The sequence below is a fragment of the Morone saxatilis genome, unplaced genomic scaffold, assembly GCF_004916995.1.
Source record: "Morone saxatilis isolate NCDOM2014 unplaced genomic scaffold, NCSU_SB_2.0 Contig1, whole genome shotgun sequence".
Taxonomy (NCBI): Eukaryota; Metazoa; Chordata; class Actinopteri; family Moronidae; genus Morone; species Morone saxatilis.
The window spans coordinates 9,225,650-9,240,887 of NW_023339651.1; the positions used below are offsets into that span (position 1 = coordinate 9,225,650).

The window sequence follows — 15,238 nt, forward strand, 5'->3', positions numbered from 1 at the left end:
ATGGAAGAAAAGAGAACAGCGAGTGGAGTAGCGGCCATGGCAGCCTACTACCAGAGATTTGATCCCGCAGCGTATCTACAGTATAACTACACGCCACCACGGGCTGATTTTGAAAGAAAGGACAGCATTGTGCCGTGGAAACTGGCATGCCTGCATAGGGCTTTCAATGAAGGTAAGGAGAGTGATGGATCATATAAACTTTATTCCTTTGTTTTTTCTCTGTTTTTCTCTCTCACTCAACTCTCTGAAATCTAATATAACAACTCCCTATTTCTCTTTTATTCTCAGTTGCATCTTGTGTTTTAAAAAAAAAAATCTAGATCTCAAGGTTTCCAAACACACCAAATACATCAATTTAAATGAAAGAGAGAACTGTAAAAAAAACATAATCCAATAAATATATATTTTGCATTTGTGTCATCAGACGTGATTTGAAACAAGCATTTCCAGAATATGTGACACAGGGTTTAGTAGTTGCTGCAATTTTTAAATTTGCTTGATGTAAAAAACATTTTTTAGGCCCATATTCCTCTTTTTAATTTATCTTTCTTCATATTCCACACATTATTCCTCAAAACCAAACTATTTTTCTTAGTTTGGATTTAGTTATCATTTCTCAATAATGCTAATAATAAATAATAAATATTGTGTCTCTCTATTGTCAATATATTTGAATAGGAGCTGCATATTAATCAAGATATTTGGGCAAAGAACTACATTAGGTCTTTCTCAGAGTGTCGCTTCTCCTCTTTCCAGGCGATGTGAGTGGTGAGCTGCTAGTGGACATAGGTTCGGGCCCCACCCTGTACCAGGTGCTGAGTGGCTGTGAGGTTTTCAGCAAGGTGCTCCTCACAGACTACCTGGAGGTCAACAGGCAGGAGCTGAAGCACTGGCTCCAAGATGATGGAGGCTGCAACCTGGACTGGACTCCGTACCTGCAGCACGTCTGCAAGCTGGAGGGACGACGGTATGACCAGGTCCATTTAAACCCTGTTTGAAGACTTGAGATATCTGGAAATCTCAGTCACTAATGATTAACATTTGTTAATTACTCTTTATTGTGAAACAATAACAATAGCATTCTACACTACCTTTCGTCTCTTACCTTGTGGTAACATTTTTAGCTCATAATTGGCATCTTCTTTAAAAAGCCATAATTATTTCACATTTTATTCTGGCATTCTCATTGAGCCCAAATCATCCTTGTACTGTCCCTATTGTGACAATAATAAAAGTAACTTGATTTGGAGAGTCAGTTTGACAAGAAGGCATATAAAGACATATTCATAAACCAAACTTAATGTGTAGTTAGGGTGTACAGCTTTGTGAAGTTGAGCTAACATTGGCATGCTAACATGCTTGCAGTGCTAATGCGATGATGTTAAACAAGTAAAATGTTTACCATCATCCAAAGTAATGGACAAATGAACAGTTTTTACCTGATGATGGTGTTAGGTTAACTAAACTGATTACAGTTCATCCTGAGGGAGAGATGAACCAAATTTGATGGTCATCCATCCAATGCTTGTTGCCAGCATCATAGTAGGACCAAAATGAATGTCTGTACCAAATCTTGTGTAGAGTATAGTGTAGTTTAGAATAATGCTGTGTTGTGCATTTACAGTAGCAGTCTCATATGTAATGTGGCGAGTCATTTATATTGTTTCCAGCAGGCCCTCAGCATGGACAGAGAAAGCTGCTAAGCTACGTCAGGTCATCACCGACATCCTCCCCATTGACGTGCACTGCCCTCAGCCTCTGGCCCATGATGCCCTTCCTTCAGCAGGTGCCGACTGCCTCGTGTCCTGCTTCTGTTTGGAGAGCGTCAGCCCTGACCTGGCTGCTTTCACCAGGGCCTTGGGCCACATTGGTAGGCTCCTGCGGCCTGGTGGCCACCTCCTGCTCATCGGAGCCCTGGGAGAGAGTTACTATTTTGGAGGGCCTGGCGTAAAGATCCCTGTGGTCCCACTGACTGAGGCCCAGGTCTGTGATAGTTTGAAGGAGAGCGGCTACACCCTGATCAGGCTGGAGGTTTACACACTGCCTCAGGACATGAGGGTGGGGGTCGATGATGTGACTGGGGTGTTTTTTGCAAAGGCAAGAAAGGATTAAAAGATAAAGAGGGAGAAAAGGCAAAGGGTGAAAGGTATTACAGTTAAAAGCGAAGAAATAGCTATCCAGATGAAAGTATTATAGATTAAGCCGAGGTAAATGCATGCTTAAGCACAGCAAACAATTGTTGGTAATGCTTTTATATTTTTTTACCAATAATGTTTTGTTATTGGTAAAAATAATACCCACGAATATTTGTGTTTTTAGTTTTGTTTTGGGCTAGAGGATGCTTTGTGATACTCAATAATTTTGCTAATATTGCTGATTCTCTGAGGGTGAATAGTACTGACATTCCCTTTTGTTGCCAGAAGAGCTCTCATTGTTAGAAATGTAATCACACATTGCCTCCTGCAGTTCAAACACAGCAACTACAGCATCAAGAATGTAATGCTTCAATTTTTGGTTTTCAGCACATCATATAATATCATAACATAGCAATTTCCCAGCTGTTTATAAACAGTATATTTTGATATACTATATACTTCTTTTCAATTAACTGTTATTCAGTTAAGAGGTTGATGAGTGGCCTATTGTGTTTTGTAATTTGTGATAAAGCGAATAAAGAAGCAAGGCTAAAACAATGCTTATTTCATGATGTTTTCTTATCTCAGAATGGTAACATCATGTTGATGTCAACCTCTTGTCGATTTTGAAATAGATGGAGGCCGAGATGGGTGGAAGCAGTGTAAATCTGATAGTATCGATGTGTTAGAAAACACATCTCATTGCAGTTCCATGGGTTAATCTTAATATTTGCTATGTTATCAATCTTCTAAGAATAAGATTGTGTAATTAGAAGTATTGAACACTGGGCATCACTACTTGGCCATTTTGAGTTGCTCACGAAATATCGACCGTGGAACCCAAAACAGAACTAAACTTGGATAATCTTTAAGGATATTAACTGTCTTTGGTACATCTAATCCGAGGCTGTTCACAAATGGACAAGAACAAAGATCATAAAAGTGCGAAAACGTGTTCACGGCTCCTCGTTTAATAAAACTCTGATGTCATTTGCTATATTCAAATGCATACACTTTGTGATGTTCAAATTACATGTTGACTCCAGGTGTTAACTGAAATGACAAATAAAGCCTTTTATTTTCCTGTGCAAAATGGTTGGAGCATTGTACATTCCTACAAATTAATTCTACAGACATACAATCACACAAACGCCAATGGTCCATTATGATTGTTTTATTAGCAACCAACACAAAACATAATTTATATACAAGGTTCACACTTAAAAAATAGGTCTTCTTTCAGTTGCCACCTATCATCTCTGTCATCCCAAAACAGATCATGTTTGCCAATCGCCATGTTACAAAAAGCCTGTTCATAATATTAAACCAGAAAAACTGTGCTGCATTATCATGATTAGTTGGATTAGTCTGATATGATGTAATCTGACCTGCTATGGCTGTGACTGCACTCAAACTGTTAATCTGTAATCCATCCTCCTTTGATTTCCTTGACCTTGCATGCATATGTCTACAAGGTGGAGGAAAGCAAACTGAAAGTGTCGTTTTTTGGGTTAAATTTCAACAGGGATTGGCTCTCCACCTGTTTACTGTGTACTGTATATTCATCAAGTATATCATGTAATATAGTGTATTATATACTACAGTAATCCACAACCTCTGGCCAAACTGTATGAGACATGCTATAAAATAACAACCTCATCAGGGCCCTCAAACATCACTTCAGACTACAGATAAAATTGAATCTTACATGTAAAATATGCATAAGATTGTGTATATGTGAACTGTAAATGTAAGTTTGTTACCTCTTGTAACACATGGAAGTCTTATCTTGAGTTGTGTGTTTCAGCACCAGTATCACTCAGTGACATAGGCTAGCCAAAATCAGATTCTTCACACATGGATATAGTTTTCTGGGAAAAACTACCCAAAGAGAAAGTCGCAGAATCCTGTTGAACCTGTTGGCTGATTGGGATTTAGCCTTGGCTTCCTTGGCCGACCAAGACGTGACTTCCTTCACAAGTCTCAGGTTAAACTTTTCCTCATACCTGCTCATTAATATTCTGACCTTCCTCAAGGCCCGTCTGTTTTCCTCTCCCCCTTTTTTTTCCACATTAAACTCTTTTGTCACATGCATGCACACACCCACAGACCCAAATAACACACACTCATACGTACACCCGTGCACACACACATATGGCCCACATGTGCGCTATGCAAGTCTGTTCCTCACTAACACTCTCCATCTGAGTCCTCTTCTTTTGTCATTCTCCTTTTCCTTCATCTCTTTCTTTGGCCTCCTCTTCATCTCCATGGTGACTGCTGAGATCAGCACTTCCTGTGAAACTGGCCGGCGGAGCACACTGATCCCTGACTGGTTTGCTTTCTTCTCTTAGATCTGACAAGAAAGGGTTTTTTTAAGCAATGTCTATGTGTGGTACAAATGCCAGCATAAGATAGATAAATGGCTTAATGTGAAAGATCTGTCCAACCCACTTGTTTCTGATGCTGTCTGCTGGATCTCCTTCTCACGTTCTTCCTCTTCCTCCCCAGAAGAGGGCTCCTCTTTGTCCAAAGAAGACATATCTAGGGAGGACAGGTGGGCCTGGGCCATCCTCTGGACAGCTAAAAATAAAAATAAGGACATAGAAATGATCAGTTAATCCTTAAATGGGCATATGATGGATGGATGAATGGATAAATATGGGGATGGAAGAGATTATGTATGTTTTGATTTACTTTTTTGCTATTTATTACATATTTAATGGGAACAAGTCGTTAACACAACATTGACATATCAACACCTTTGAAGTTGATATGGCAAACCGGTTAGCAGACATTGCTTTTTTACACACCCAGTTAGTTACGAAGCATCATTATCATTCATTTAGAGTCACGTTTCTCGTCACCTGATAAATATAAATCTTGTTTTTGGTCTCTATCAACCCCTGAGGAAAATGTCTGGAACTCAAGGTTTTAAATGTTCCACTATATTCGCCAGCTAGTTGCTAAACTTTTGGTTCCAAAGCAGGTAAGGTTAAATAATAATATACGTGGAAACAGCTGCCTGCTATGGCCGAAAGAAACACTATGAGAGCAGTTGCTATATTTATATAACTTCCTACATGCACTTTATTAGTATTAGACCTGCACTGTATATTCATAGTAGTAGTAGTCCTGTCCAATTATTTATTTTTATACCATGCCACTACCTCCTGCTGTGACCTGTACAATATTCAATATCAATCACATCTGTATAAAAAAGCTTTATATAATCTCTCATATTCTATTTTTCCCCCCTATTCATTATATTTCATTATATCTTGTATTTTTCTATTCTATTTCTATTTAATAGTGAATGAATTTCCTCAGTGTCTTATGTTATCTTATGTTAGCTTTAAAGAATAACCTATCACCTGGGTGATGTTTCACTGCCTCTCTGGTTGGCAGTTGTTTTAACTTTGACCACACCCAGCAACACCCTTTCAGACTGTTAAAGACCACCCACCTTCTTCCTTAAGCAACCTGTTTTCTATCACTGAGTAAACTGACAAGCCCTGACTGACATATTTTATGGATGTTACTATATTATATTCAAGGGATAACAATAACATTAACAGTGATCATAATAACTGCAGGAAGTTTGTGTAAAATTAGAATATTTTAAGGACATTTTTATACAGTCCTGTTTAAGGTATATATAAACTTTTCTTTTTACAATCATACATACTTAATATGCGTCTCTTTGGACAAATTCTGTGTTTCACCCTGATGCTTGGCCATTGTTCTATTAGCTCTTTGGTTGTTTTATATGAGTAGTTTTCTAATGTAGAATGAGGCTGTTTGCACCTGTAACACACACCCAACAGGGATGTAATGTGGTTGAGGAGTAAACTTATACATCTCTGCTGCAAGATGAGAAGTTAAAACAAGGTCAGCAAAAACAAAATGTTCTGGGGATGTTATGGCAGTCTGTTGAAAGGCAAAAGAACAAATAAATGATGAGCTTAATTACCATGAATATGAATTATGTGCAGTAGTGCTGGGAGGTATGGCCAAAAATTCCTTGGTGGAGGTTCGGGCAGTTTCACTGTACATCATGGTATTTTTTTATATAAAGACTTTTTGGTTTAATCTACTGTTAGGAGTACATAGTATATAAAAACAATTAAATGTCATTCCGTATACGCTGAAATCTTTGAGTACTACAGGGATTGCTTGGCCCCATAAAATGATACAATATATGAAGGAATCTGAATGTAAACTATTTTTATTGTTCATTTTTACATAAAAAAATATTTTTTAAAAAGTGTTTAAAGAGATATTTCTCAAATGTTCTATTGCACAAGAAACAAATGAGTAACAGCAGCATATGAGCAGTGGTATATAACAAATTCATGTCATACGGAAAATTTAAACCCATATATCCGGTCATCTGGTATATCGCCAGGCACTAATGTGCAGTAATATTAATTCCTTTCAGTGAAAATAATCCAACCCTTCCTTTGTACAATAAGGCAAAGCCATATGGATAGATTCTTTTCTTACTGGTCCTTTTTAATTTGGGCCACACTTGAGGTGGGAAACTCTCCTTGCCAGACAGACCAACAGTGTTTTACTACTGATTATTAAGATCTGGTTCAACAAAATAAGATGCCCCATTGAAAAATGCATCATAAATAGATGGATGTCAGGAATCTGGAGTATTATAAGGTTGCATTTTTAGGTATTTCTGGTATTTCAGTATTTAATTTCACTAATAACATGTGGGTGATCTGGTATGGATTGTGTTTATGTAAAACAAAAATATAGGCCTTTAACATCATGATGATGTTAAACAATCATACACACAATACATTTTTAGTAAAACAGTGTAGACATTTTAAGCAGCAACAGTTATGATTGTGTCAAATTCACAACTGCCACAACACAGTAGATGAATAATAATATACTATATGTATATTTATATCAAATATAAATGTTTTGTGTTTATATTTTTGTGACTCTGGGTGTATGTGTGTGAGACCATGTTGCAGCTGTGAGCCCATCCTATAATCCAGGATGATCCAGAACAGACTCACAGCTGTCTCTGCTCCTAATCTCACATAACACACACACACACACACACACACACAGACACACACCTCTCACTGTGTTTTTTGGATATGCACGTATTCCAAACAGATATAGACCACATGGCAGTTGCCACTGCAGAATTAAGTCTCACAAATTCTTTCTTTCTGTGTAATTTGTTATGTAAATTAAAACATATATGTGAAACACACACAAACTCATTCAAGACAGTTGCATTTACCTTTAAGTGAGGGTGGCTGGTAGGTTGATGCGTGAACCAGTTTGGCTTTCAAGGCTCTGTTTTCTCCCAGAACCCACTGCAGATGTAAAACATCCAAATGACAAATGATAGATAACATTGTATATAACATATAATATATAACATATTTGTATTTTATATGTTTTAGTGTTATATCGGTGAAGTGTTGTAGCCTCAGATAAATCACAAAATATAGTATATTGCTATTATTTAGTTATTTTTTTAACTGTTAGCATTATAGAAGAAAAGCAGCAGACATTCATTGAAGAGGAAAAAGTATAATACAAGAGAGATACTAGAGATAAACAAAACAATTACAGTCAGTCGCATTCAAAGGAAAGAGTCAAAATTAGGTTTTGGATTCAGAGTCAATGAAACTTAGTGCACAATATACATTACTTACATTGATACTGTTTTGTCCCGTTTTTGGGAAGACCTCTATTACTGGCACTGAGTTATTGTCATAATGGATGGCTAAATTGTACTTATTTTGCTCAATGTGCCTCTGTGTCCTGGTCTCTTCTCATTTTACCAGGCCCTGCATTTTCTAGACCTGCCATTCTCCACCTATCCACCAGATGCCCTCAGACTCTCCCACCAATCCTGTTCACCACACTCCCACATCCACCTGCTCATCTGTTCACATTTCTAAAACATCCCCACCTGTGACCACACCTGCCTCTCATTATCTCAGTCCATTAGTGTGTATAACAAGCTCACCAGCCCTTTGCCAGTTTGTCATGTTGTCATCTGTATCTGTTCTTGCTTTCTTGTTACCTGTTCCTGTGTTTTGACCTGTTCCTGACTTCTCACCAGATATGCCATCTTGGATTTGTTTGACAGTTTGGACTGCCATCTTGTTGCCAGTTGTAAGCATCTTCCTAAACATTTCTTTTAGCACACTTCCATTCACTACCTCCTTGATGTGTTTGTGTGTTTGTCTGCATTTAGGACCTCAATCCTCTTGCTTTGTACACACATCCATGACAGATACAGAATGGGCTCAGACGGGAATGTAGTATTTTGGTGTGCACCCACTCACTCGTATCCCACAGAATATACAGCGGTCTCTAATGCAAATTTGCAACATTGCCCAGAATCCCTTTCCCCTAGAGAATAAGCTACACTTTGTGTACATATAGAGCTTGATAGCAAAATGAGACAGAAACTCACATGCCTTACTCAGAACAGGCAAACTTGTCATTGCATTATGTTGTGTGTGTGTTTAAGTCCCAAATAGTGCACACCAGCTGATCTACCTGGTGAGGGCCAATGTCTTCCTCTGGTGACGGTGGGTCTGTCAATCTGAAGAGTGTGGCTGGTGTAGGCCTTCGACGTCGAATCTTAGCAAAGAGAGAAAAGGAGAGTCTTAGTTTGTATCAAATCATTCTCTGTGTGTGAATTTGTGTATATTTGCATATGTGTGTGTGTTATGCAAAACCTTATACAAACAGTCCCATCCATAAGAACAAGGTGTCACTGATATCCATTTCATCATCTACACACCTGTTCCCATTTCTCATGAGTCCTACAGTTACCTGGCCCACTCCATCATCGTCATCATACCATCATCAGCTGTTGTTGTGTTACCAAGTGCATCACATTCATGTCTTTGCTTTCCAGATTTTGTATCTGTATTGTGTTTCATGTGTTTTACCTGAGACCTGTTATTTTTGGACTTGAATTTTCTGCCTGTCCCCTTGAATTTGTTAGCCCGCATTGTACTGCTCTTCTGGTTTAGACCCATGTCAACATCCTGTAAGCCATTGTACCTCCATTTTGGTGCAAATCATTGAACTGCATCAAACTCTGCTTCAGTTGTCTGCATTTGGGTCCTTCCTCTGTATACTTGTTATCTTGCTTGCACCAGCCGTGACATTTATTCAGCCATGCAGTTGTTATGTCTGCAGAGGTTTTTCTTTTTTTGCAATGAGACAATGCATATTGTTACATAACAACATTGGAAAGATTGTTGTCCTGAATGAGGATTACATCTTGTTATAGATGGCGACTGGATTACTTAAATTTGCTTACTATGTTACTGCGTGTTCCCATCACTTGGTTGTAATCATTTAGGCTTTTCAATTCTTTTGTCTGATGTGTAATTTTACCAGTTTACCATTAGATGCATGTCGACTTCAACTTAACACTCTTGAACATAGTACCAAATAATAGCCCTCTTACATTCTTTGATTAGTGCTGGGTGGTGGCTTGTTTAAATGTTGGTGTTCTGTTTCTTAGGTTTCATGCTTTTAAACATGACTTCATTATAGAAGATTGTTTTCAGTTACAATTTCAGTAAAATCAGCATTTAAGGTTTAAAAATATATCATCTCTGGCTGTTATTGCAGTCATGGTTATGGTTTCTACAGATGTATTATACTAGTGTACTTACAACCTGATGTTTCTTCTCAGATCACATACTGTGGACAGATATTCTACATCTGCATTTCTGTTGAATCCACATCTTTGTGTGAAGCAGAGTGAGTCATAGAAACCAACAGTTATGCAACTGACATGAAATGTTCTGAAATATAACTTTAAAATCTCTTATGTAACACAACTTTAAAATAATATGTAATAAAAAAAAGTGATGATTCAAAAAATTTTGTAATTAAATAGTTGTTTTAAATTGCACCTACACACATTTTGAGGTACTTGTACTTTGAGAATTTTCATTTTATGCTTCTACTTCTACATTTCAGAGGGTTAGGGTTATATTGGAGGGAAATATTGTACTTTTTTTTACCACACAACATTTCACAGCTATAGTCCTAACTTTATTTATAAGAGATAGATATAGATATAGATATAGATATATCTATATATATATATTAGTTTATAGACTATAATACATTCTTACTGATTAAATTACCCAAAAGCATTAAAAGTAGTTAAAATTGAGTCCAACTCAACCAACTACAGTGTTAAAGTACCCTACAGGGGCCAATCAGCATTCTAAGTACTGACAATAGAACATTTTGTTTCCAATACTTAAAGTTTCTCCCTTGAAAATTTAATTTTCACCTATTCATGATTTAAGTCTAAGCTACACTAACCTTTGATTATTCATAGTAAAATAAACAATAATAAAACACCTTCTTGTGGATAACAATAACAAAACGTGTTATGAAATATACAATAGATTCATCACTCTCTCTGTTTTGTAATGTGTTATGGTAATAAGATTGTTGGGAGATACAAGTTGTGAAATACCAGTGGCTGCCAAGCCAATCACAGCGGAGAGTGTAGGCATGAAATGTGTGGGCAGCTTTCACTTTGGAGTAACTCTTACTGCTGCTGCTTCACTCTGTGTGCTGGATTCATAAATATTCATCATTCAGACACTAGAATTAAATATGCTGCCGTTGTGGGGAGCAAATTTAAATCTGAATTACAAGGCATTCAATTAGAGGTCAAAAATGTCTCAACATGAAAATTTTAATGTGGTAATCTAACAAACAAGAGCGGTTTCCACACAAATTGACAAACATATACACATCTCTCAGCAAAAAAGCATGTGCAGTCAAAGGCCCAAACCACAGGTTAAGCACCTGTCGGAGAGCCTTTGCAGACGCTGACCTTTTCTGAGTGTTTTGTTAACATGGTTGCCAGAAGGTCAAGCACCTAGAGGGAACATAGTATTTTCATCCCATCCTTGTTGTGCATCTCTGAAATGTCTGTACATACCTGTGGTAGCTCAGTGGACCTGCAATGCAAGACTGATTTGATTTGTTTGACATTCCTCAGCACATGCAGCTACTTGGTAGTGGATTAATTTCCCCAGCTGTATGTAACCTACTGGATTGTAGAATTTGGCTTCTATTGGGAGTTTATTTAGATTTTTGCTTTATCATTGTAGGGTTAGGGTTGCCAGCAGCTCTCTCAGTACAGTGCTGAATTGTTTTCATTAATTTTTAAACATTTATTGAACCCGTCATCCTGATTTGCTAGACATATTTTCACTGACCCAATAATGTTTCAATAATTTAGTTTTGGTTCGGATGACAGCACACAAATATTGAATCAGACATCCCTTTAAGACATAATTTGATGATTCCTGGTGCTCAAACACAGTCAAAGTGGATGGACGCAGTTTATTTTTAGTGAAACCATATTATCATCACTATTCTGTTGCTGCTGTTGACATGATGCAAATTCAAACGATGCAGTTTAAAATTATTTGCTGATTGTATACGTGTATGTATATAAATAACAGCAAATATTGTTTTGTTTTATTTTTTTTACTTTTTGTGTTATTCTATGAATTTGATTGTCTTTCTCTATGTGTGTAGCATGAAGGAACTACAAACTTTAATTTCATTAAACAAACTTAGACTGCTGTCTGAAGTTTACAGAATTTTTTCTTTAGGTACCTAAGTTTCTCAATGACAACTGTCCTCTACTCAAATAGCTAAATGGCTGTTTCAGTGGCCATACACATCAAACTGTCTTCAAGCACTCAATTGACAGTGTGGTGTGTTTGAAAACCAATTTAATCACAACTCACTAAAAACACTGTCTTTTGTACAAGCCTATTTATACAGCTTAAAAACCCCAAATTTAAAAAAAGACCTAATGCTTTACTTTGTTCCATGCCAAAAGAGTAAATGTATGTATGTGAATTTACTGAACTATTGCTCAAGGTTTTATACACCAACACTTTGTTGTTACAGGTTCTATAACAAAAAAATATCTGGTTAATAAAACTTGATGTGAAGTTAGCTGTATCAAAAAACAGCAAAGTACGTCATTCATTTTGGTGCGACCACTCACACAACACCATGCCGTGACCAGTGAAAGTGAGGACAGCTGGACCAAACACTCTACACCAACTGTGCATGTCTGATGTGTGTTTTTGCATGTGCAGGACTTAAAGCAGCGCAGGACTTCAGTATAGTGATCGCATAGTTTAATCCCCCACCTCATTTTTGGTAGGTGTGACCTTGGTGGTTACCTAACATTCAGTTTCAATGCATTAATCTGGATGTTTATAATGCACAATGGCAGCACTGGGTGGGCCGAATGTCCCAAAGAGCCGTTTATACAGAAATAACCTATCCACTTAACAATTAAGACCATGCAGTGAAAGCATAAATCCCTTGCTTTTGTTCATACAATGCTTTCAATTTATTCGGTGAATAATCCTGTGTAGAGCTTGATTTGATGTTCAAGAAAAGACAAATGGAACCCGCTATTGCCGTTTGACCTTTTTGTTTTCCAGTGAAGAATTTCTAAAAATAGATGAGAGTTGATTAAAGAACATCACGTCTGATTTTTAACCCTTATCAACCAGGCAGCTTGACTCTAAGTACAATCTTTTTGAAGCAATTGTCTCAACAGTCATTAATGGGATGGGAGGTCCGCACGCACACACACACACACACACACACATACTGCACACATATGTACTTGAAACTGGAAACTTCCCATGCAAACCCTCTACATTTAACTAGAGTTCCTGTCTCCCTAAATGGCAAGTAAATGTGTTTTTTTCCCTGCTACTTGCTAACCAGACATATATTCTGACATCACCTTCTGTGTATAGGAATAATGTGTTAACAGGAGCAGAAGGGACTATGCTGAGTTTGTTAAATAAGACTCTGTGAAGTTCAGAGCTCTTGGCTGTCCTGCGGTAAAAATTTGTTCTTCGCATTAGCTGTCCTTGCCCTTGATTCAGGCCTCAGTCATCCACAGCTAATCTCTTAGGTTTTAATCAGTCATCTCCTTGGCTGATGATATTTTTTCTCTCTTTTCCTTTCTTACATGCCTTCTGTCAGTTATCTTTCTCTTTTTTTCCTCCCTCTTGTTCTTATCAACCCAACACTTTGTTTTATTCATTCCCTCCTACTCTATCTCCGTATCTCTCTACCTGTCTCCTTTTCCATGTTTTCCATTTAAATGCTAATGTTATCGCTGTGTTTTGGAAATGTTGTACATAAGAACTCACATATACCCCCTTTTGTGTGGGCTGGTACCACTTAAACTCACACAGGTTTTAGTCACTATCAGTGGGGAAGGGGCAGTATGGTCAGCTTTTAATGAGAGCAACAAAGGGATGAGATACCCTTGAGCAATTCTCCCAGGGCTGTTGATGTGACTATGACCTTGATGAGCAACAACTTTCCAGACTCTTGAGCAGTCATGCTTGGGTAAATAATTCATTAACCAAATCCTCAGAATCTAAGCAGGGCAGTGGCAGATTACAGGGCAGGTGTCAAGTGACAAGTGCATTTGTGAAAGTTAAATCTCCAGTGTGGTTTGGGGAAAAAGAAATGCTCCTGGTCAGCTACCGTTAAAGTCCTCTGAATAGGAGCTGTTTCCCAGAAGCAACATGCTGGGGTCAATTATCCAGGAAGGAGGGTTGTGGTTTGCAGCATTCAGACATGTCTCAAGTACAGTTGAGTATTATCCCACATGACATGACCAGTAGGCAGTTTTACTAATCACCAGCGTGGCAGAAAAGGTTGGTTTGGGGGGGGGGGGATTCTCATGCAGACTGCCTAAATTAACAATTATAAAACTTATTTTGCAGCTGAATGACCCCTCAGCTGGATTGCTGGTATGTTAAGCATGAAGAAATTCCTCTAACTGCCCAGCTGTATTTACTCCACTATGATTTTCAGCAACAGGTGATCCTATAAGTATTTTCCGTTCATTGCAACACAAGGGTTGCTTCAGTGGCTATAAGAAGACAAATCCTAAAACATATTATGACTTAAGAACCTTTGTAGCCTTTTGCATGCTTTACCAGGAAATGCTGCTGCTTTGATTCCCCTTAGATCTATGGAGGAAGATTTGCAGTAATCTTACTGGATCTTGATCTGGCAAAATCCCAGAACATCTTATAGGGAAAAAACTGACTCAGCTGACATGGTGCTGTCAATGAGCTATTACAGGCTGAAATGTATGTTGGAAGGAGAGAACTGAAGACTATATGGAAATAATGAACTGCACTAGTAATGTGAACCTTTCCTGGATAGTTGTAACAAATTTGCACAAGGAAGTATTTAACTTAACGGAGCGCGGAGAGTTGGTTTAACCCACATAGTGTTCAAAAGGGTTTCAGTTGTTATATGCTGAGATTTGACATGAAATCAACATGGGGTTGGTTAAAAAACGCAACAGAAGGCTTAAAGAAAGTAAAGTAGTGCAAACCCTTCGAGACTGCAAGTTGGGCTGTAAACAACAGATGTGTGAGAAATATTTGAGTGCCTGAATATTATTGATTTATTAGTTTATTTTTACATTCCAGGCTGAAACAAGCTGTCCAAGCAGAAGCCCCATGAAATCTCAAAATCTTTTACTGGGAAGAGGATTACGGATATTGCACCTGCTCAAGTAGCAGCCGGTCATTAAGATGTTTTTTTGTCTCAAAAGCGGAAGTAATGGATAAACCTACATTTGGCTGTTATCCAAATGTTCCTCAGTGTTACCTTGATGACCTTTATGGGCTGTCATTGCCAGACTAAATGCTGGTCTGCATCCATATTGCACAGGCCAACATTATTCCTGTTCACACTGCACTATTTCAGTAACACAATGTCTATACTACCAGGTCAGCATGTTTCACCTGCACTGCTTTGGAACAATTCAGCATAAGCTACAGATAACCCAGTTATGCTTTATTTATTTTACATAACATACTCACCCACCTCCTTGCAACGTATGACTAACAATGTGACCTTTCTTGTTTTGTTTCACAGATGTGGTAAGGGTATTATTTCTCAAGCACATAATCTCATTTTATAATATTACTAACAGTGCTTTATCTCTCACTTCCTCCTCCTCCTCCTCTTCCTGCTCCTCCTGC

At 37.9% G+C, this 15,238-nt stretch overlaps 2 protein-coding genes across 2 annotated transcripts in view; one reads left to right on the forward strand and one right to left on the reverse strand.

Annotated features, from left to right (window-relative positions):
- LOC118333126 (phenylethanolamine N-methyltransferase) lies at positions 1-2,112 on the forward strand. Its single transcript, XM_035668665.1, has 3 exons — positions 1-172; positions 757-967; positions 1,674-2,112. Exons 1-3 carry the CDS (start codon positions 1-3, stop codon positions 2,110-2,112), a joined length of 822 nt encoding a protein of 273 aa, XP_035524558.1.
- Positions 2,113-3,293: 1,181 nt separating this feature from the next.
- Positions 3,294-15,238, reverse strand: part of LOC118330560 (protein phosphatase 1 regulatory subunit 1B-like) — a 12,934-nt gene continuing 989 nt past the window's right edge. The window contains exons 2-5 of the mRNA XM_035665147.1: positions 8,685-8,768; positions 7,408-7,483; positions 4,590-4,718; positions 3,294-4,491 (exon numbers count right to left, since the gene is read on the reverse strand). Of these exons, the coding sequence (XP_035521040.1) occupies positions 4,358-4,491; positions 4,590-4,718; positions 7,408-7,483; positions 8,685-8,768 (423 nt within the window). The 3' untranslated portion in view covers positions 3,294-4,357. The remainder of the gene's footprint in view (positions 4,492-4,589; positions 4,719-7,407; positions 7,484-8,684; positions 8,769-15,238) is intronic.